The sequence below is a fragment of the Salvelinus fontinalis genome, chromosome 4 (assembly GCF_029448725.1).
Source record: "Salvelinus fontinalis isolate EN_2023a chromosome 4, ASM2944872v1, whole genome shotgun sequence".
In the NCBI taxonomy this organism is placed as follows: Eukaryota; Metazoa; Chordata; class Actinopteri; order Salmoniformes; family Salmonidae; genus Salvelinus; species Salvelinus fontinalis.
This window is the reverse complement of record NC_074668.1, coordinates 10,100,087-10,123,191: the sequence shown is the minus strand read 5'-3', so window position 1 is coordinate 10,123,191 and position 23,105 is coordinate 10,100,087. Positions and strand designations below refer to the sequence as shown.

The 23,105-nt window shown below is 44.6% G+C and overlaps 3 protein-coding genes across 3 annotated transcripts in view; 2 read left to right on the top strand and 1 right to left on the bottom strand.

Moving 5' to 3' along the window:
* Positions 1-21: 21 nt before the first annotated feature.
* smad4b (SMAD family member 4b) lies at positions 22-8,625 on the top strand. Its single transcript, XM_055918714.1, is given in 12 exon segments — positions 22-719; positions 1,410-1,874; positions 2,209-2,383; positions 2,477-2,506; positions 3,422-3,640; positions 4,434-4,541; positions 4,672-4,722; positions 5,686-5,869; positions 5,988-6,156; positions 6,285-6,423; positions 6,714-6,908; positions 6,911-8,625. Coding segments are annotated over 11 exon segments (1,749 nt in total). The 5' UTR covers positions 22-719; positions 1,410-1,634; the 3' UTR covers positions 7,150-8,625.
* Positions 8,626-9,494: 869 nt separating this feature from the next.
* LOC129853055 (RNA-binding protein MEX3B) lies at positions 9,495-14,403 on the bottom strand. The gene is made up of 2 exons (XM_055918713.1): positions 13,662-14,403; positions 9,495-12,469 (listed from the first exon to the last, which is right to left on the bottom strand). The coding sequence occupies exons 1-2, from the start codon at positions 14,197-14,199 to the stop codon at positions 11,202-11,204; spliced, it is 1,806 nt and encodes a 601-aa protein (XP_055774688.1). The 5' UTR covers positions 14,200-14,403; the 3' UTR covers positions 9,495-11,201.
* A 708-nt stretch (positions 14,404-15,111) lies between these two features.
* The window catches only part of stpg2 (sperm-tail PG-rich repeat containing 2), a 74,131-nt gene continuing 66,137 nt past the window's right edge, over positions 15,112-23,105 (top strand). Inside the window, exons 1-6 of the mRNA XM_055918712.1 lie at positions 15,112-15,570; positions 15,992-16,101; positions 16,262-16,423; positions 17,458-17,631; positions 19,869-19,984; positions 22,112-22,223. Coding sequence (XP_055774687.1) covers positions 15,465-15,570; positions 15,992-16,101; positions 16,262-16,423; positions 17,458-17,631; positions 19,869-19,984; positions 22,112-22,223 — 780 coding nt within the window. The 5' untranslated portion in view covers positions 15,112-15,464. The remainder of the gene's footprint in view (positions 15,571-15,991; positions 16,102-16,261; positions 16,424-17,457; positions 17,632-19,868; positions 19,985-22,111; positions 22,224-23,105) is intronic.

Sequence of the window (23,105 nt, the reverse complement as noted above, 5' to 3'; positions counted from 1 at the left end):
CCCACTGTTGCCCATGCGCAAAACGCCATGTTGGAAGAAATTGTACTGAAAATCGTCAGAGAGGAAGAGGATCAACTCGGCGGAACGTCTGTTTCCCTCCATACGTTTTTTTCACCCACAAAGCAAGGCGTTTTTGTATGTAGGTCGATAAGTGTCGAATTTGGTCAACAAACACATGGTTATTTGCTACGTGAGGTTTATTGTATCGAATATAAGTTTTGTAATGCTTAAGTTGTTACGAGTATACTGATATAAGTAGGACACGTGACATTCCGGCAATTTTAGGGGAAAAAACACTGTATTCGGAGTTGTCTAGAATGCATATTTATGAAATGATGCTTGTAGCATTCTCTATTGAATAGAGGCGATTGACGTCAGCAACCCTCATCGAATATTTAAAAACAGATTACAATAATGAGATGATCCACCAATCCAAGGAAAGGATAGGCGGGAGCTGCACATCCCGCGGCACGGTTTTGTGGACAACGATTTCCATTGTTAGGGCGGAGAGACGTGTATCTTGTTAGAATATCCATAATCTTTGGAAGCGCTGATACAAAGCCGTGATTTGTTATCCAACGTTTATTGTAATATTCAAATGATTTCCCTATGTTATTTTAAAGTATCAAAGAAACATTTAGGATAAACGAAGAAGTACGGTTGATCAGTACAGTTCCAGCGCAAATGCAAGAACGGAATATCCCGGCCGTGTATGCAGGGTATGTTTGGATGGGGACGGGTGGCTAATGTTACTTCGTTTAGCAGTGAAACTCGCGAGTAAGCCAGCGAAATAGCCTAATCGGTGGCTTCGACCTGCTTTTGATTGATATAAGACGAAATGACAGTGGATAGTTAGCTAGATAGTGTTATCAAGACCATATTTAAAACACTCGGACTGAGAATGGCTGCTCATTTATATGTTATTGACTTGTTTCTTCGTTTTGAGAAGCTAGCTAGCACGTTAACGTAAGCTAACTGGTTGTCCTGCTATGCAGCTGGCTAGCGATAGCCGCAGTTTCCGACCACTATATGCATTTTTTTGTCTAAAACAGTGCGCTTTATTATTGTGCATTGGGTTATCTTAGCTAGCTACAGTTCGCTTAAATATTTAGCTAACGAACGGTAGCTAGCTATTTTGTTATTACTCAGGTCACTGTTGTGCAACGTAGTTAGCTAAAATGTTTATTGCCCGATGGGATAATGCTAGTTGTGTAACTTCGTTGCACATACTGTCCTGTAGCAGCGTGTTATGTCAATTTCGTGCATGATGTTTAGGATGAACATCATAATAACATACTGTACTTATCATGACACGATGGGATGTAGCTAGTTAATAAACATCTTACTTATATGTAAGATATTGGTAAAGTACCATAATAACCACTATTCCCTTCTAACCTCTCTTTCAGAACCCTCAATCCTCGCCCTCGAAGCAGTGTGACAATCATTTAATTTTGTATTGGGATGCCTTGGTGGACTTCAACTTGGGCAATTGGACTGGAGGGGACACCCTCTCATAGCTTAATCTTTTTGATGTGTTGCTCCATACAGTAAGAAACAACATTTTATAGTTGGGACAAAGTATTTATTCCCTATAGAACGATACGGAGCGGCATACACTAGTGGTTCTCAGGATGTCTATCACCAACACGCCTTCGAGTAATGACGCTTGCCTGAGCATTGTACACAGCTTGATGTGTCACAGGCAAGGGGGAGAGAGCGAGACATTTGCCAAGCGGGCAATAGAAAGTCTGGTGAAAAAGCTGAAGGAGAAGAAGGATGAACTGGACTCCCTAATCACAGCCATCACCACCAATGGAGCTCATCCCAGCAAGTGTGTCACCATTGGGCGGACTCTGGATGGTCGTTTGCAGGTAGGGACTACACCAATGTCTGGGGTGAAATTTCCCCCAGGTACATATCTTGGGTCAGATTCCCCTTCCCTAATTATAACCTTAATCATTAGTGGGGGAAAATACAAAACTGATCTAAGATCAGTGTCTAGGGGCAACTTCACCATACACCACTGTCTAGGGATCTGCTATAAGTAGCCAGATGTGTGTGTGAAAAAAAGAAAGTGAGAGCTTTATGAGTGAGGATCATGCAAAGATGAGAATAAGGGCATGAGACCGATTAGCACCTCTGGGTGAAGAACTTTTTATTTGAGTTCAATCAATGGGTTGAATCCAATAATATTTTTCATCCCAGGTGGCAGGCCGGAAAGGGTTTCCCCACGTGATCTACACTCGGTTGTGGAGATGGCCTGATCTGCATAAAAATGAACTGAAGCATGTGAAATATTGCCAGTTTGCATTTGACCTGAAGTGTGACAGCGTTTGCGTGAACCCATACCACTACGACCGGGTGGTGTCTCCAGGTATTGGTGAGTGTACTGATGTCCCTGCCGTTTGTTTGTGTTGACCTCCTGTGAGTGACAGTTTGAGCTTCTTCTCATCGTTGTTGTTTTATTTCACAGATCTATCAAGTTTGCAACTTACCAGCTCAGGTAAGTGACCTCGATTTTGATTATGTACCTTATCACAGCATTCTTTTTTGTCAATAGCTAGGTTTCCATCCAATTGGCTACAGATTTTAATACTAACATTCTAAAATCTACGAAAAAACATGATGTGCATTTTCCCACCAGAGATGTTTCCAGCAAATTGACTTGTTACAGATAATAGACTGAGCGTGATGATGTGGGTGCACATCATATAACACCTTTTGTGGTTATATTCCCATGTACCGACTTGAAAATACAAGTTAAATGGGTTTTCATCGCATTTTCAACTCTACTGATGGTTCTCACAAATGTTGCATTTTATATAGTGAGTGTGCCCACTCTGGTATTGGTACGTGCTCTCTAGCCAGATATCTGCGCTCTGTTGGCTAGAGAGTACGTATAGCCTACATGACGAAATTATTATGGACAAAAAAGCAATACATTTTTTTGTCAAACGGCAGCCAAGTATCGATGATCATGTCACCAGAATAAGACCCTCGATATTTACTGAAGGGAGCATCAAGCTCATCATCTTTCACTTTCACCACCCTGTGAAGTTCATCAACTTATTTGATCTGTGGCCTAATAAACTGCATGCTTTCACGACGAGTCGTAGTGGGAGGACCACACATGTCATCGCCTGTTTACTTCGATATGATGGTTATTATATCAATATTTGCGCATAAAAATGTTTCCACCGATATTTGACACTTCATTTTACTGACATAAAAATATAACACCTTGTCTAGTGTATTTTGTTGACATTTGAAAAGTTTACCAAAACATGTTTCTATTTCCATCAGGCCTGTCATGACATGTTTTTTATCCAACATGCACTCGCATAAAGAGATTGGATGGAAACCTGGTTGTCTGTTTTGTTTCTTGTTGACCTGTATCTTGTCTCTGTGCTGCTCTCAGCTCCAAGCCTGGGACTGATGGTTAAAGATGAATACGACTTTGATGGCCAGGCAACACTGCCCACCATGGACGGGGGTCACCTCCAGACCATTCAGCACCCTCCCTCTAGCCGAGGTGGGCCCCCCTCGGAGCCTTTCGGCACCCCTGGCCTGCTGTCCCCCTCTGACGCCAGCACCGCTTCCACCTCCGCCTTCCCCAGCATCTCTGTCGGATCAGGAAGTGAGCGCCTACTCCTCCACCCCCGCTTCCACTATCTACTCCACCTTCCCAAGTTTATGGCTCTTGGTATCCTACTCACCCAAATCATTAGAGGTCTTGAGTTATTCGTACCAGTAATAATCCTGGAAAGGTCTTAATCATAGTCTAGGTTTGTGTTGCTTGATTAGCTACATCCTGTCTACACAGTTATGGTTGTGGCTGACTGACAGAACTTGTTGTATGTGAGAATCACATCACAGTAATAACAAACTCATCTTGGGACGTAATGGCTCAGGAAATGGAACCTATTTTGTTGATAACTGGTGGTCACCTGCTCTTCTCCCTCTCATTGGTTATTATTAACTTCCCCCAAACTCTCTGAAATGCATCAAATCAAATGTTGTTAGTCACATGCGCCGAATACAACAGGTGTAGACCTCACAGGGAAATGCTTACTTACAAGCCCTTAACCAACAATGAAGTTAAGAAAAGACCTAAAAAAAAGGTAATAGATATGAATAACAAATAATTAAAGAGCAGCAGTAAATATCAATAGCGAGGCTATATACAGGGGGTCAGGGTACAGAGTCAATGTGCTGGGGCACCGGTATTGAGGTAATATGTAGGTAGAGTTGTTAAAGTGACTGCATAGATAATAACGGAGAGTAGAGCGAGGGGGGGGCAATGAAAATAGTCTGGGTAGCCATTTGATTAGAAGTTCAGGAGTCACCACTCATTTACTGTGTTTTTGGACAGTCCACGTGTGGGGTTCTCCCTACAATTCTCATCTGTAGGCATCTACCTGTGCCCTTAGATGCCACCTCCACCTGGACTAGAAATAGCAGCTTCACGCCCAACATGCCTCACCATCAGAATGGGCACCTGCAACACCACCCACCCATGCCTCCTCCAGGACATTACTGTGAGTCCATGCCACTATCAGGATGAGTAGAACATGCATTTCATTCTTAGTACACATAATTCCCGCAACTTACTGATGTGGGCCAGGGTTGAAGGGATTGATCATTGATGCATTTATGTTACCCTCCCAGGGCCCGTGCACAACGAGCTTGGCTTCCAGCCACCCATATCCAACCATCCAGGTAAGTGAAGCGTGTCTCCTGTTTTTACCCAACAAGGTGTTCAGAGGGCTGTGTTGGTCTGGAGAGGAGAGGGGACTGAGTTTGGTCTGGAGAGGAGAGGGGACTGAGTTTGGTCTGGAGAAGAGAGGGGACTGAGTTTGGTCTGGAGAGGAGAGGGGACTGAGTTTGGTCTGGAGAGGAGAGGGGACTGAGTTTGGTCTGGAGAGGAGAGGGGACTGAGTTTGGTCTGGAGAGGAGAGGGGACTGAGTTTGGTCTGGAGAGGAGAGGGGACTGAGTTTGGTCTGGAGAGGAGAGGGGACTGAGTTTGGTCTGGAGAGGAGAGGGGGCTGAGTTTGGCCTGGAGAGGAGAGGGGGCTGAGTTTGGCCTGGAGAGGAGAGGGGGCTGAGTTTGGCCTGGAGAGGAGAGGGGGCTGAGTTTGGCCTGGAGAGGAGAGGGGGCTGAGTTTGGCCTGGAGAGGAGAGGGGGCTGAGTTTGGCCTGGAGAGGAGAGGGGGCTGAGTTTGGCCTGGAGAGGAGAGGGGGCTGAGTTTGGCCTGGAGAGGAGAGGGGGCTGAGTTTGGCCTGGAGAGGAGAGGGGGCTGAGTTTGGCCTGGAGAGGAGAGGGGGCTGAGTTTGGCCTGGAGAGGAGAGGGGGCTGAGTTTGGCCTGGAGAGGAGAGGGGGCTGAGTTTGGCCTGGAGAGGAGAGGGGGCTGAGTTTGGCCTGGAGAGGAGAGGGGGCTGAGTTTGGCCTGGAGAGGAGAGGGGGCTGAGTTTGGCCTGGAGAGGAGAGGGGGCTGAGTTTGGCCTGGAGAGGAGAGGGGGCTGAGTTTGGCCTGGTGAGGAGAGGGGGCTGAGTTTGGCCTGGAGAGGAGAGGGGGCTGAGTTTGGCCTGGAGAGGAGAGGGGGCTGAGTTTGGCCTGGAGAGGAGAGGGGGCTGAGTTTGGCCTGGAGAGGAGAGGGGACTGAGTTTGGTCTGTTACAGCGCCTGACTACTGGTGTTCCATCGCCTACTTTGAGATGGACGTGCAGGTGGGCGAGACCTTCAAGGTGCCCTCCACTGGCCCCGTCGTGACGGTGGATGGGTATGTGGACCCGTCTGGCGGAGACCGCTTCTGCCTAGGCCAGCTGAGCAACGTGCACCGGACCGAGGCCATCGAAAGAGCCAGGTACGCCAGCCTCCTAACTAAAACTGTGTTGTGCTTCTGGCTCTGAATGAAGGTGAATTGATGCCATTGGCAGAGTATTTGGTCACCCCACTGATAACAGCTCTTCTCACTTCCCAAGGCTCCACATCGGTAAGGGGATCCAGTTGGAGGGTAAAGGTGAAGGGGACGTGTGGGTACGCTGCCTCAGCGACCACGCCGTGTTCGTGCAGAGCTATTACCTGGACCGGGAAGCCGGCCGCGCCCCCGGCGACGCCGTGCACAAGATCTACCCCAGCGCCTACATCAAGGCAGGTCCCAGAGCCTCCGTCTGCTCAGTATTACCAATGTTTTTTTTTTCTTCCACCCCCTGGTGTCCAAGCTGTGAACTGCATGTAGCTGGTAGTAAATATATTGTTTTTGTTCCCCTCCCTCCCAGGTGTTTGACCTGCGTCAGTGCCACAGGCAGATGCAGCAGCAGGCAGCGACAGCCCAGGCGGCAGCCGCGGCTCAGGCAGCCGCCGTGGCTGGGAACATCCCTGGGCCGGGCTCTGTGGGAGGCATCGCTCCCGCCATCAGTAAGCAGCACAACACCAACATACTCTGCTCCTGTTGACTGGCACTTCACCCCAGAGCTGTAACCCCCAGAACAACACATTACTTGTAACACCACTCACACGGCACTTTTCTAATAGCCCATTTAAAAGTAATTTACCAATCGTCTCAGCCAATTGTAGCGTCGGTCAGTCAGACAATGCATAGGAATCTGCACTTGTTCTGGAACTCTTCATCAGTGTGGATGTGTGATGTCGTTGAGCCTGAGTTGGGTTCCATTACATTGATACTTGAACTCTTACCTCCCACCCAGGCCTTTCAGCCGCTGCCGGCATCGGAGTGGACGACCTGAGGAGACTGTGCATCCTGCGCATGAGCTTCGTCAAGGGCTGGGGTCCCGACTACCCCCGGACGAGCATCAAGGAGACCCCCTGCTGGATTGAGATCCACCTACATCGGGCCCTCCAGCTACTGGATGAGGTGCTGCACACCATGCCAATCGGTGACCCGCAGCCCCTGGACTGAACCACCAGCCTGACCCCTCCACTGTGACACTTCAGTATGACAGACCTTGGAATGAGGTGGTAGGTAGAACAGGAAAGACACCCTGGTTTACCGCTTCAAGGAAGCAAAGACTTGTTTCTCTCTATGGGTCATTCCTCTTTCTCTTCATAGTGTCCAGTGTGTCCAGATCAGGACATAGGGGCTCTGATGACGGAACGGGCCACTCTCATCAATCGCCCTGGTGACCTCAGATTGGTCACTTTTACCAGTGATTCCATCTGGTTAACCTTGTATGGTTATCCACAGCATAGTACTACTATGGTAAACTATACCCGGTTTCTTGCTCTACGTGAGAAGAGCAGGTAAAGGTCTCTGCCATGTCGTTTAGACAGAAACAAGCATTTTAAGGCAATTTCCAGCAATACCATAATACATTTTTGGGGGGTTCTTTTTGTGGATTTTATGAAAGGATTTATTTTGTCCCTTTGTTTTTCTTCCTTATCCCCTTGGCTATTGTATTGTCCTGTACTATGGGAGATAAGTGGATATATTGACTATTTCAGACCAGATGGCAGGTCACTAAGACCCTTTCAATTACGTTCACTATGTAAGGGAAGACAAACTTCTGTAGGGTCTTATTTCTGTTGAATTAATTTCTCCCTTATCTCATGTACATAAATTTAACTGTAGTTTTTGTTTTTAAATGCATGTGAATGTTTGCATGAATGGTGAGAAGTGATGACCACAACGCCACAGGTTTTTGTGATGTCTTGATCTCAGGACAGCCTCGATAAGGAGGAATCAAGTATGCTATAGACCCCATCACAGTGTTGGGCTTCGATTTAAGATCACATAAATCATCAGGGTGAGGCTTCCCTCTGCCACAATGTTGGAGGCTCTTTTCTGTTGTGGTTCTGCACTAACTGGGTTCATGTGCTGTGAACAAAACCCCCTCATCTTGTTTCACCTCCCATGATCCCTCACTGCATGTCACTTTCCTACCATTTCTGGTTTTGCCTGTTGAGTATTTTATATTGCTGCACACACACAATCCCCTTGATGCAATTTGTTATAGCTATGATACGGAACTGCCATTTCTATTTCATATCTAGTTGCATCTCCTAATAACATGTAATACGTTAGCTATTGATTTAGTTAAAATCAGATTCTGCTGAAATGTAGCTTGCAGCATCCCTAGAGATGAAAGTGAATTAGGATACACTTCTACTGATGTTTCTCAGCTTTGCTGTTCAGCGAAGTTATTCAGGAGAATAATTAATAAGGAAACCTTCTAAATCTGCATTCTCAAATGTTCAAGTATCCATTTCAGAGATTTATGGGTTACTGTCTTGGATGTTTTGTTGTGATACATTGTCTTGTTGCTTTTCCCTCCCTAAATGTTTTATTTTGCTTTTGGGATGGAAGTGTGCTCAAGGTGTGGGTTTCACGTTTTTAAGGAATTAATTTTGGACACGTACTTTAGATGTATCCAACTGCTTGGATATAAACAACCTTAATTGGTTTATGAACAGTGATAGTTTAATTGTTTTTTGACGATGCCCAATATCTTACGTTGCATTCTTAGGTCAATACACATTTTTGTATGAGTTGCAATTTTATCGTAGGATCCTGGAGAAACAAGCTAAATGAGCTGCTGGTAATTGGACAAATAGTAGTTACATATTTCTTTTGTGAACCTATTAAAAATGGCGGATACTCTATTTGGATCTTTGTCTGATTATGACCCATTGAATAATATACATTTAGTAAGTACACACTGAGAAGCGCCCTAACATCACCAAACAAGCCCTTTTCCTAGAACAAAGGGTGCCTACAAAACAGTAACAGATCCTGCATGGGGTATAATGAGAAGAGGGACCAAAACACAGAGATGGAGAGTTGTCGATGGCCTATGCCGGTGTTTCCCAAACTCTGCTCAGGATCGGGAAACCCTGAAGCACCTTGCACAAAAGCCTGCGTGGCAACTGACATCTAAAGACACAGCAACGGTGGTGTCCCATCCACTTGCACTTTATAAAAACTCCTTATTGGGGTTTATTCCTCACAGATCGATCAATGCTGCCACATTTTCTAGTTCTAGACTGTGTAAATGCCCCCCCTCCCCGAAGATGTAGGAAGAACAGGGAGCTGTCGTACCAGGCCAGTAGCTGCCACATGTCTGACCTATTTCCCGGCAGGCAAGGTCAGACAGACCTCCAGAGACTGCGTCAGGCAGATCAGGGCCAGGCGGACGCTGTGCTAGGGAAGTACGTGCCTCTGTGCAGTACAACACACCTGGTTCCTAGTTCCTCGTCTAAATCTAGACCACAGGTGTTTTTGCCCTAGCACTACAAATAATCAATTTGAATCAGCTGTGTAGTGCAAAAACCAAAACATGCCCCTGGTCTAGACTCAATCCCCACTAACAGTGAGGTAGAAAATCATATTTCGGGGAACTTCAGAAACAACCCCAGCCTATACAGATCTCTAGAAAGTAAATGTAACCATTTACTGATTAGAAATTAACATTCAGCAGCCGTTTGAAAAATGTACCCTGTAAAAAATAAAGTAGGTCAAAACGAGACAGGGCTTTAAATGAAACCGTCTTTATTAAGTAATATCAGAAAAATAAAACTCTTAATTCTCTTTACAGCAAATATATAAATCAGTGCTTTGGCCACAACTTAGAAGGCCATTTATCATAAAATATAGTTTGCTTTAAACTTGACTCAATTTGTTAAATTTATGCCATTAGTCTTCCCTACATAACAGAAGTGTAGTAAAATTAGCAAATTCTTTAACTGTTGGTACAGCATAGATATTTAAGAAGCATGTATTCCATTAATTTGGTGGCGTACAGATGCAGCTCATGTTTGATCCTTGGCCTTTACAGTTGCAGTGTACAATGCGGTACATTATGACAACATGCGTATGTGCACTTTCCTTCTACAAGACGGCAGCTAATCGTTTTTCAATACCGGTGAAATATACTACAAACAAATATCACGGACAACCTGCAGTACACCGCAACTCACCCTCCCAGTTCTGCACAGAGGAAAAATAATTATTTGTAAACATTTTAATATATTTATATACAGTATATAATGTAACTTCAAGTTAAATAAAAATAAATGTCTATATTTACCTGTCATTAACAATATTCCATACACAAAATGTAAAGATTGGGGTTGAGAGGTTTAGGACCAATGTATTCCCCAGAAGTTAGAATAACACATCTGAGCTGCATACCTCTATGGCTGCATTTACAGTCAGCCCAATTATTGGTCAGACCAATCAGATCAGAGCTTTGCCAATAATTGGGCAAAATATCAGAATTCGGCTGCCTGTGTAATGCTGCCTACAGCAGATGGGAAAAGGGATGAGAGGATGACAGCAGGGGGAATACTAGGTATCATCTGTCAGCAGAGAAGAGATGGGGTCAGTGCTTGGGCACATGATAAAACTCAAAACGTGAGAAGGCAGATCATATGAAGAGGTGGTACCAGAGTCAGGAGGCCATTAGTCCAATTTAACGTACTAGGGTAGGTGTAGACTAGTTAAGTTCAATGTGGGTAAAAAAATACTGGATAATATGGCTGGAATGTCAGGAACCCAACCACCTACATAGGAGCATGAGTTGCCCACAACGGAAGACCAGGTCACTACCCAAATGCATCGTCAGTCTGACCTCCTGAAGGTATGGGTTGAGTAATAGTGTTCAATAACATACATGGTTTTTAAAAAGGCCACAGGCTTTTTCTATAGAGTTCTATGGTAACACTGTGTGCCCACAAAACCGGTTGTATGTTTCAATTACTTAAGTGGAATTAGGCACGAGTTACTGTAAACAGATAATGTTTTCAAGTTGCAATGGAAAGCATGGCAGTACTGAAGTAGCACATCCTGGTACTTCCTGTCTGTAAGCACAGCTAATAGCAGACAGGGAGAAGTATTTTCTCATATAAAAAAATAAAATAAAAGACTAACAGAAAAATAAAAGGCCTAAAGCCAGGAGAGAAATAAAATGTTACAACCAACTTTTAAACCTTGATTCAAAGACAGTTGAACACCTAGGATAAGTTAAGTGATCCCCAAAAATGTGATACATTTAAAATAAAAACACAATAAAAAGGTAGGAAGAGTATTAACATGTCAAAATAAAATGTATTTTAGGGAATCCCATTGCTACTTAGCGGGTCTGACCCCCATCGGTTCCCTGACCAGGAGGACAATACTAGGCACGTGCGTGGACCCGCACCCCACCCACTCTGCCCCCCCCAACCAACCCTGTCAGGGCTCAGGGCAGGCTCAGCCGTATGGCCTGGGTGACTGGTGCCTGACACACTGGGCAGATGGCCTCGGGGCTCTGGCAGATGCGGTTGGCGCATTCTATGCAGAAGAGGTTGTGTCCGCAGGGCATCAGGGCTGCGATGATCTCACTCTCCAGGCAACGGATGCATTCCTGGCCTCCTCTGCATGAGTCTGGGGGAGAGCTGGAGCTGTCACTGGAGGACGAGAAGGTGGGGCCGTAGACTGGGAACTTTTGAGACCCTGAGACACTGAGGGAGACCCTTTGAACCCGCTGGGCCATGGGGTGTTCCAAGGCCTCTTGGAAGGCAGGGGAGAGGTGAGGTGTGCCGGATTGGCTGTCTCGGACAGGGGCCTGGCGACCACCCAACAGCTGGACACCCTGTTCCAAGTGGCTCCACACCACCTGTGGCTGCGGTGCAGGAGCAGCTGTAGTGATGGCCAGAGGGTCAAACCCAGGAGATCCCAGTGCTGCCAGCTCCTCAGACGCCAAGGGGAGCAGAGTCTCCTCAAACCAGAAGCTGGCCCCAACATTGTTGTTATTATTGTTGACGAAGGGGCTGGTGGGGCTGAAGTCGGCCATGCGGTTCCCCCCTCCGCCATAGTAGGAGTCAGTGGAGCCACTGCCCAGAGAGCTGGAGCTGTCGTTGCGGTAGTTGGCGGTCATGCGCACACCGCAATTGCCGGTGCGCTGAGCACCGGTAGGTGCGGCTGCGTTCGACTGCAGCCACGCCCCACAGCTTCCCGCCTCGAAGCTGACGTCAGTGCCGTTGTAGTGGAAGTCGTTCTCGTCTCCTGGAATCTCCACACAGTTGCCTGTGCGTATGGCAATGTGGGCCTCGATCTCCTCTCGCGCTCGGTCCACATTCTCAGGCATGCCCGTCACCTCAAACACTGGCTCTTTGTCTCGGCTTGGAGTGACAATGTAAGTGTGTGTCTGCTGTTGGATGCGCTTGATGGTCGCCCCCTTGGGCCCAACCACCAGTCCCACCACGCGGTAGGGAACACGCACCTGGATGGTGGTTTGACCAGGTAGGGAAGGTGCAGCAGGTAGCCCTGGCCCTGCTGCAGCCATCGGACCTGCCTTGTTCCGGGAGGCACGGATGAGGGAGAAGTGCTCAGCTGCAGAGAGGATCTCCCTCTTGGCCATGACCACATCCTCCTTCCGCCCTGTCACCACGAACACCGGCTGCTCGCCTCGCACTGGGGTCTTGATGTAGGTGTTGGTCTTTGCTCGCAATGCCTTGATCTTGCAACCTAAGAAGAAAAAAAAGAATACACGTTGGAAGGGAGAATCTCAGACATTAATCTTTATCCTTATAATTAGTTACAATCTTGATTTCTTACTATTGTGAAATCTGAGATGACACTAACAATTCGTAGATAGTGTTAAGTCCAACTTATACCATTTTGTCATTTCCGTTTTCCTCAAGGTTTTAACAACAGTCCACCATTCCCCACACAGATAAATAGTAATGGCGTCTTTTTGTAGGCCTATGAGGAAAACGAATGGCGTTTTTCGATAAACGCTGAAACTAAGGTCTGTTGTAAACAGGAGATCTTATACGTTTTGTTCTATGAGATCATCAGCTACAAAGAATTCATGTAATAAAAAAAACATATCAAAGGCTTCATAATTCATAAAGGTCTTGTTAACTGACTGCTATTAGCTCAGATCAAAACGTATAAGATTTCCTAAACCGGTGTTTACCTCAGACTTTATTTTCGGCGTTTTTTCCAAAACACTATTCTTTCCCCATAGGGATGGCTGAACGAACCAGGGATAGCTAACTTATTTCCGGGTTTTAGGACTACAAGATGGCGAGGTCTATTACAGATGCAGACAAACTATTTGCCAAACATGTTATATGGCAGTCCAGTCGATACAAAAAGTTAAGAGGATCAAAAATGTACCCCATCTATGAAAAGACAATTTGATAGATTGCTAGCAAACTAAAATCGCGGTATATTACACCGATTTGCTAGCGATAGCTTGTTAGCTGATGTGGCATGGTAATCAACAAAGGCATAGCTATCATTTTAGGTGCTAACTGGACAAAGCAAAGCTAGCTACCTAAGTTCGATAATTATCATACCATGAAACAAGCTAGGTAGCTAACTACTAGTAACTAGCTAACTTGCAATCCAAATGTTTATCAATCACATGGCTAGAGAAAGATACCTAGAATCAACATAACGATATTTGCTTTGCCAGTTACCCAACTTTGAAATGTGGATTTGAAGGGTGACCTAGTTATAGTAACGTTAACTAGTTACGACTTGCGGGTGCATCAGTTAGCCAGCTGTTTGTTTCCAAATTACATTTTACGTTGTCAATTACCAAATTGGTAACATACATAACATTCATTTAACTCTAGCCGAATCAAGCTAACATCCAACATACACGTCTGGCTAATGAAAAAAATAAAATAATAACTAGCTTACTCACCCTGTCTACCAACAATCTCGGCAACATGTTCTGAGCTGGGCACCGAGACACACTCTGTTGTGTTGACACTCTTCCTCCGCATGAGCAGCGATGTCTCAACTTCATAGCCAGGCTCTCCATACACAGATGGTAAAATCATCATTCCCGTAGCCTGCTGTAGTGTGCCGTGGTCAAGTTCATTGTACAGCAAGAGTGTCTCGGGCGTATCCATTCCAGGTAGCATAACAGAGCCTAGTCCCGAGACTTGGGCCTGCACAAGCAGCGTCTTGTTGAAATCATCCTCTCCCAACACGTCTTCGTTAGCCCTTTCTTCGTCCTCTTCCGTTGGTGTCAGATGGTGGTGCTGTATAGGCTGCAGGTCCAGCACGGCACCAAGCACATTGAAATGAGAGATCGGGCGTGGATGCAAGAGGCTCTCGGGTTGTTCCGTCTGTCTGTAGTGGTCATCCAGGCCTATGTCGGCGAATGCATGCACAACTAGTGGCGGGATCTCCGGCTCAGTTTCCTCGGTCTCCAACAAAGATGTGGTACTTGGCATTATGAAATTCTACCAACGACGTTATTTAACAAAATTAATACCACACGTTTCAATAGTTAGTTACTGTGGTCTGTAACTATGAATTTATGAAAAAGTTATTATTAAAAGTAGCGCCCGCGCCAGTTTTACTTTGTTGTGTTTCGTCTTTTCTTCATACACCTCTCACCAGCAGAAACGCTTCCGGGAATTCTCGCGAGTTTAATCAATCTTCTTCTTGTAAATTGTAGCATTCCGGCCGACTGGACGATATTGTGCTGCCACCCGCAGTTTGGAAGAATGCACCGAATCAAATAGATTTTCCATCAATTCAAATTCTAGGCTTTCATTACCTTTTTTAAAAAATCAGATCGTTAAAATATTGAATTGGATATGGCTTATTTATTTGTTTCTTCCTCAAAACTATGCACAGATCATCGATCCTCAGCATTCCCTTACATAGCAACTCATGAAATGCCATTGCATGGAATCAAATCAAATCAAATGCATTTATATAAGCCTTCTTACATCAGCTGATATCTCAAAGTGCTGTACAGAAACCCAGCCTAAAACCCCAAAAAGCAAGCAATGCAGGTGTAGAAGCACGGTGGCGAGGAAAAACTCCCTAGAAAGGCCAGAACCTAGGAAGAAACCTAGAGAGGAACCAGGCTATGAGGGGTGGCCAGTCCTCTTCTGGCTGTGCCGGGTGGAGATACGTTGTCATTCAACATTTTATTTTGTCTGATCTATAAATTATTTCTGCTCTATCAAATCACATGGGCTGGGATCAAGAGTATTCTACTGGGAGCATCACAGTGACTGAGCGTCATCAGATGCAACTGCATGACATAATATGTCATATTGTTGTCATATTATGTTAAACCGCTAGATGGCATCATTGTTCTAAAAAAAAGTGTTCCCTCCGTCTAATATTGCCTTTCAAATGAGGTGACAAACAATTATCATCGTAATAACTGATACATTACAGAAGTTAATGTTTTGCTTTTTGCATGTTAGATTCTTCAACAGCCTTTAGAATCATTGTAAAGTTCTATTTCCATAACCCTTCCATTGTTCAACGGGTGAAACGTGACTCCAAACTGGCGTAACCTGTGTCTAAGCAACGACGCACAATAACATTGTGGCGCTGAAAATAAATAATATTTTTTTGCTCCATTAGGATTTTTTACTAACTCCAAATTACCGAGGGAAACGACAAAACTACGTCTACAGGGATTTCATTTGACATTTTACGGAGTTGTTTTGTCTGCGCGTCATTACTGGTGAAAATGTATGGGCGCGCTCCAAGAGTTACCTACCTCACTGTGGGCAGCACCACGTCCGAAGTTGGGCCAGGATCATACGAGGTCATTCAATATAAAACCAAAAAATCAGGTAGGATTGTTGATGTTTTCAAAAGGAAGTTTTAGCAGCATTTTAGGAACAAGCTCGCAAAATGTCATAATTTGTCCGTTTTTTAAATGAGTTATTATGACTGTTGCTTATCTGAAATCCACGTAGGACAGGCCTATGGCTAAAATGCTGTATGTATGTAGACGTATCTGCTCAGCTGCTATGTTTTCTGTTTGAAGTAGCCGTATTGACGCAAAATGTAGCCTTTGTTACGTACTTGCACAATTTGTGATTAATCCAATATTTAATAATTTAATCATGTTGATTCATAAAGTATGCTGTTCTTGAAAGCAATTGAAAATGTAATATATATATATACTGTTACAAGTTGTGACAGTGTATAAAATATGTTCAAAATATGTGTATAGGCATTTTTCCATTGCCATTTATCACTGTTTTGCAGATGGCTATGCTCCGTTTCTCTCACTCTCCAACCGGCCCTCAATGTTCCACAGGTCCAGCAATGACAAAGCCTTGCCTGGACCGGGACAATACAACAGCTCACATAGCAAGGTAAGCCATGGATGCATCCATCCACCCAAGTGTGAATTCAATTCACTTGTCTTTCTAGCAGTCTTGTCAAATGGGTCTGAATAATCAATGTATTGGGTTCAATTTGATTCCCAAGCTTAGATAATCATAAACCAAGGTGACATTGATCTGAACCTCGTAGGATAACATTCTGGGAGGACAAAGTCTAAAGAATCGATCAAAGCGGTTTGATGAGTTGGTGTCAGAAGTCCCGGGCCCTGGAACGTACAACGTCCGGCAGGCAGCAGGAAACACACTGAGGGGAGCTGAGAGTGAGCCTCCGGGGAAGAGACGCACTAAGGTGGTATGTGTCCCTGAGGTGTATTCACTAGAAACAAAACGGAAGCAAACAGGCCGAAACGGGGAGGTATCTACCTGAATTTGTCCAATAAGAAACACTTGTTGTCATTGCAAAATAGTTTCCCACTGCTAAATGTTTTGCTACGGTGTGTCATAATGAATACACCCATGTACTAGCCTAAGCTATTCCATCTTAGCACACTCTGTGACATACTACAAAGATGAGTGGGGAACCATCCCACCTTGTCACTGCACATATTTTAAGTCTGTACAACAACATATTTACTCAAATCAAATGATGCTACTTAAACCAGATGACGCAGAAGACGTCGTAAAAAAAGCCATTGAATCATTTCAGTCTCACGCTATCATCTGGGATTTTTTGTGTGCTTCCACACCCTCTTAGACATTGTGTGCTTGTGCTACAGATTTCTGAATTCGTCTATTTCTTCTGCATTTGCTGATGCCGACCGTTGATTGGGGCAGGTGTTTGTGAGAACAGTGTTTGTGAGACGGATCTAAAAATGGTTCTTCTTACAAAACCCAATATGAAAAGCTGAGACTCTCTCAACCATGCACATGTAATCTGCTTTTCTCTATGACGCCTACAAGACACACACGAGTGGTTAGAATGTAAGAGTAAGGGTTTGTCGCCCAGGACATGGTGTCTATAATACTGTAATAAGCTCACATAGTTGCTGTCACAAATTCCAAACTCCATACAGTTGTGGCTGAGTAGTTGGATATTCCTTTCCCACTGAGTAAACAATTTCTGTCCTTACAGCAGTCAAATAAATACATTTTGATCAGGTTTTTGCTTTTGTCAATAAAACTCATGAATACAACTGTTTATGTTAAGTTGTTTTGTATTCTACTTGTAGCTCTGGTTGTCCTGAAAAGATGATGGTACAACACTTTGATATAAGGCTAAATATGAGGGCAGGGGAAGCAGATACATGGAAGTAGTGAATTTCAGGTTTCCCATTCAGGAATTGGCTGGGCAGGTTAATGTGTTTCCTATGTTGTGTATTCCACTAGTGGCTTCAGGGTGTTCCTACTCGCCTCAACTTCCTGCCACAGCCAGACATTCCTTCCATCCCATCACCTGGGCAGGCCTTTGGCTATGAAGACAATGGACAGGGATTTCTTTGCAAGCAAAAGGCACCAGCAAAGGATGATACATTAGGACCTGCTTTCTACAACCCAGTGGTGGTAAGAGAGGAGCACACGCAGCTACGCATTCACACACACGCTCACTCGCATGCTCGCTCACTCAAGTTATGACAGTGAGAGTGGTGAGAGTAAATTCATTAGTGAGTGAGTGAGTGTGTTTGTGCGTGTGTTTGCACTTACTCTGTGTGAGAGAGTTCCATTAGCAGCAGCCGATCTAATGCACCAGTGGGCCTCTTAATTTGCCCGAAAACTATTTCCATAGCTAATGATCGGAGCTCCACAAAGCACCTTGTTCATTTATTCTGGTGTCAACAAAGAGGACCATTAGTAATTATTCTTCATGTTATATTACAATATTCACTTAAAATAATGCACCGCCCACTGGTCTGGCCTTCAATTAAACTATATTTAATTTGCTAATGACTAACCAAGTCAACAACGTCCTTGAGGTAGCTTATATCAACAGTCCAGGCTGATAGAAAGAGATTAGTCAGGTAGGTTATATCAACAGTCCAGGCTGGCAGAAAGAGATTAGTCAGGTAGGTTATATCAACAGTCCAGGCTGACAGAAAGAGATTAGTCAGGTAGGTTATATCAACAGTCCAGGCTGGCAGAAAGAGATTAGTCAGGTAGGTTATATCAACAGTCCAGGCTGACAGAAAGAGATTAGTCAGGTAGGTTATATCAACAGTCCAGGCTGACAGAAAGAGATTAGTCAGGTAGGTTATATCAACAGACCAGGCTGACAGAAAGAGATTAGTCAGGTAGGTTATATCAACAGTCCAGGCTGACAGAAAGAGATTAGTCAGGTAGGTTATATCAACAGTCCAGGCTGACAGAAAGAGATTAGTCAGGTAGGTTATATCAACAGTCCAGGCTGGCAGAAAGAGATTAGTCAGGTAGGTTATATCAACAGTCCAGGCTCACAGAAAGAGATTAGTCAGTTAGGTTATATCAACAGTCCAGGCTGGCAGAAAGAGATTAGTCAGGTAGGTTATATCAACAGTCCAGGCTGACAGAAAGAGATTAGTCAGGTAGGTTATATCAACAGTCCAGGCTGACAGAAAGAGATTAGTCTGGTAGGTTATATCAACAGTCCAGGCTGACAGAAAGAGATTAGTCAGGTAGGTTATATCAACAGTCCAGGCTGACAGAAAGAGATTAGTCAGGTAGGTTATATCAACAGTCCAGGCTGACAGAAAGAGATTAGTCAGGTAGGTTATATCAACAGTCCAGGCTGACAGAAAGAGATTAGTCAGGTAGGTTATATCAACAGTCCAGGCTGACAGAAAGAGATTAGTCAGGTAGGTTATATCAACAGTCCAGGCTGACAGAAAGAGATTAGTCTGGTAGGTTATATCAACAGTCCAGGCTGACAGAAAGAGATTAGTCAGGTAGGTTATATCAACAGTCCAGGCTGGCAGAAAGAGATTAGTCTGGTAGGTTATATCAACAGTCCAGGCTGGCAGAAAGAGATTAGTCAGGTAGGTTATATCAACACTCCAGGCTGGCAGAAAGAGCTCAGTGATTTAGGGTTATCAAGAGTGCATCAATTAATTCCTTTCTTCCTCTCCCTCTCGCTCCTTGTCTTTAAAGGCTTTAAATCTCCTGACTGACACGTGTTTTTAACCACCAAGTTTATCACGTCATGGAGTTAAGTAGCTGTCTGATGGCATTCTTTCAAAACAGGGAAAACTATGCTGATAAGACTTGTTTGGGCACGACTGATCTATTGGGTTTCTGATGAATAAACCTTTTTTTCCTAACTTCGATATGCATCACAGTGTACAATTAATTTCAATGCAGACTAAGTTACTTATAACCTGAGTTGCTTTGGTTTGCTTTAGGAGTTAGTATTTTGGTACCATTTTGTTAGACAGTATTTTTGTTAAAGATCGGTTTGTAGTGTTCGCAAATTGGATGAAGCTTGTATTGTTGACTGGCATATTCAGTTACTGTTCGTGTGTCGCTGATTGAATTCAAACCTGCCATGTCATTCTGAACCCATGATTACGTAGAAAAGGGATGCTCATTTCCAGAACTGTCTTTATTGTCATTCCTGTGTGTTAACAGTCCCTGTGCCATATCTCAAATGCCAGAGTAAAAGTGAGGGAGGTTGTAAAGGAAAGAGATTACTGGTCGCTGAATCTCAACTGTTCTGAAATATACTGACATTTAGTGGAAATTCATCATCTCATCTTAAAGAAAGCTAAGCAAAAAACACCATTCTAAAATAGAAACCACCCCCCTCCATCGTCACTGTTTTATTTCCACAGGCAGAAACCAGCTTCTCTCTGAAGTACAAAGGCGTCCATTTTGGGAAGATGACAGGGAAGCGAGGCGAGGTGAAGGGAGTAGAGGGCCCTGGACCAGGGCAATATGATCCTGAAGAGTGAGTGCTGTCTGCCTCTCCTCACATCGAACACTTCACTGCTACCTAACACACCCCTAGCCTTCTCCATTCCAGTGACTCAGATCTATAGGACCACGACAGTCACACATCTACAGTTGAAGTCAGAAGTTTACATACACCTTAGCCAAATACATTTAAACTCAGTTTCACAATTCCTGACATTTAATCTGAGGAAAAATTCCCTGTCTTAGTTCAGTTAGGATCACCACTTTATTTTAAGAATGTGAAATGTCAGAATAATAGTAGAGAGAATGATTTATTTCAGCTTTTATTTTTGGGTAGCCTTCCACAAGCTTCCCAGAATAAGTTGGGTGAATTTTGGCCCATTCCTCCTGACAGAGCTGGTGTAACTGAGTCAGGTTTTTATGCCTCCTTGCTCGCACATGCTTTTTTGGTTCTGCCCACAACTTTTCCATAAGATTGAGGTCAGGGTTTGTGATGGCCACTCCAATAATTTGACTTTGTTTTCCTTAAGCCATTTTGCCACAACTTTGGAAGTATGCTTTGGGTCATTGTCCATTTGGAAGAACCGTTTGCGACCAAGCTTTAACTTCCTGACTGATGTCTTGAGATGTTGCTTCAATATATCCACAACATTTTTCTACCTCATGATGCCATCTATTTTGTGAAGTGCACCAGTCCCTCCTGCAGCAAAGCACCCCCACAACATGATGCTGCCACCCCTGTGCTTCATGTTTGGGATGGTGTTCTTCGGCTTGCAAGCCTACCCCTTTTTCCTCCAAAGATAACGATGGTCATTATGGCCAAACAGTTCTATTTTTGTTTCATCAGACCAGAGGACATTTCTCCAAAAAGTACGATCTTTGTGCAGTTGCAAACCGTAGTCTGGCTTTTTTATGGCGGTTTTGGAGCAGTGGCTTCTTCCTTGCTAGGTGGCCTTTCAGGTTATGTCGATACAGGACTCATTTTACTGTGGATATAGATACTTTTGTACCTGTTTCCTCCAGCATCTTCACATGGTCATTTGCTGTTGTTCTGGGATTGATTTGCACTTTTCGCACCAAAGTACGTTCATCTCTAGGAGACAGAACGCGTCTCCTTCCTGAACGGTATGACGGCTGCGTGGTCCCATGGTGTTTATACTTGCGTGCTAATGTTTGTACAGATGAACGTGGTACCTTCAGGCGTTTGGAAATGGCTCCCAAGGATGAAGCAGACTTGTAGAGGTCTACAATTTTTTTTGTGAGGTCTTGGCTGATTTCTTTAGATTTTCCCATGATGTCAAGCAAAGAGGCACTGAGGTTGAAGGTAGGCCTTGAAATACATCCACAGGTACACCTACAATTGACTCAAATTAAGTCAATTAACCTGTCAGAAGCTTCTCAAGCCATGACATAATTTTCTGGAATTTTCCAAGCTATTTATGTATGTAAAAAAACTATAGTTTGTTAACAAGAAATCTGTGGAGTGGTTGAAAAACGAGTTTTAATGACTCCAACACAAGTGTATGTAAACTTCCGACTTCAACTGTATAGGCAATTGGTACAACAGGATCAAATTCCCTGAAATGTGCATTCGTTTTCCCTCTTTATCGAAATCCACTCAGGCCAAATGACAACACAGGATATAAGCTCCACTATTCAGTCATTTTTGCCTCCAAAGTAAAATTAAAGTCTTTAACATTGTTTACAATGCACTTCCTGACAGTATTATTGATGGCGAGTGAGAATGAGTCTTACTAAGCACTTTTGGATATTGTGTGCATCCTCCCGACATAGTTATTTTAAAGGCTTCAACAGCTCAATAGTAGGGAGGGCACCTGCGTTCCCCCAGCCATCACATCCCCCACTCTCTTCAATTGAGCTTGGCTTGGACGTGTAAATCAGTCCTCTCCCATCCTCTCCCATCCTCTCCCATTCCCAGATAGATGTGATTAACAGGGTTGGAAACGGCCCGTAAGTAAGCATTTCACTGTTAGTCTACAGCTGTTGTTTACGAAGCATGTGACAAATAAAATTGGATTGGATTTTGACAGGGTCATTTGGAGATGATTGACAGGGGAAATAAATCCTCCCTCCTAAAAGCTTAAGAGCTGCTGACAAATACACTTCCCATTTCCTCCACCTATCCCACGTCCGTCCGCAGGTATTCCACGACGGAGTACGAGAACGTCAATGTGAGGAAGGGGCAGAAGAGTCGGGCCGAGCTGGTCGTCCCGCGCTACCACGAGATTGTCACCTTGCAGGAGGAGAAGAAGGTAGCTCCTTAGGGGATGTGTCCATACCAGTGATGCCACGTCGCCATACTGTAACAACCCCAATCATCATTAGCACAGTGACACCTCTAGTCTCTCTCGTCCCTCTTTCATAGTGCTACTTGATACTTGAGCATGAGACTTGGAGTATGGTCCACACCTAGACTAGAATGGAGGAGCAACGCTAAGCATGTTTGAATGCACTGCGTTGAGAATGAGAGGGAGTGACTGGAATGGGGGGAAAACACTACTGGTGACATCAGCTTCCTACCATTCTCAAAGGGCCTTTTGGGGCTGAGGGGGGAGTGTGCTGTCTGTTCAGCGGACAGCTTTAAGGTTAAGGGAGCCTGAGGGAGGGAGGGAAGGAGGGAGGGAGGGAGGGAGGAAAGCCAGGAGGGAGGGAGGGAGAAAGAGTGAGGGAGGGAGGGAGAGAGAGAGAAAGAGAGAGGATAGGAGGGAGGATAGGAGGGAGGATAGGAGGGAGGGAGGGAGGGAGAGGATAGGAGGGAGGGAGAGAGGATAGGAGGGAGGGGGAGAGGTAAGGAGGGAGGGAGGGAGGGAGGAAAGGATGGGGGCATGGAGTAAGCACTCCCAACCCTCTCCTAGTGAGACAGTAAGTCAGCACTGTGCCAATCTAGAAGCTCTGGAAGGGGCCTTAGAGTGTATTCCATCCCTGCTGGAAAGGAAACTGCTCTCTCCTAGCCCCATAAAACAGAGGAGCAGGTCTCCAACAGCAACAATCTTCAGGGACTGGAGGGTTGGAGTGTTATTCTTCTCTTCAAGATCATAGAAAGATATCTTTTTCAATCTCGACGAAATATTATTTTCATTAGTCACAACAGCTATGTGTTTGCATGTTTTTTTCTGGAATGTCTCCAGCCTTGA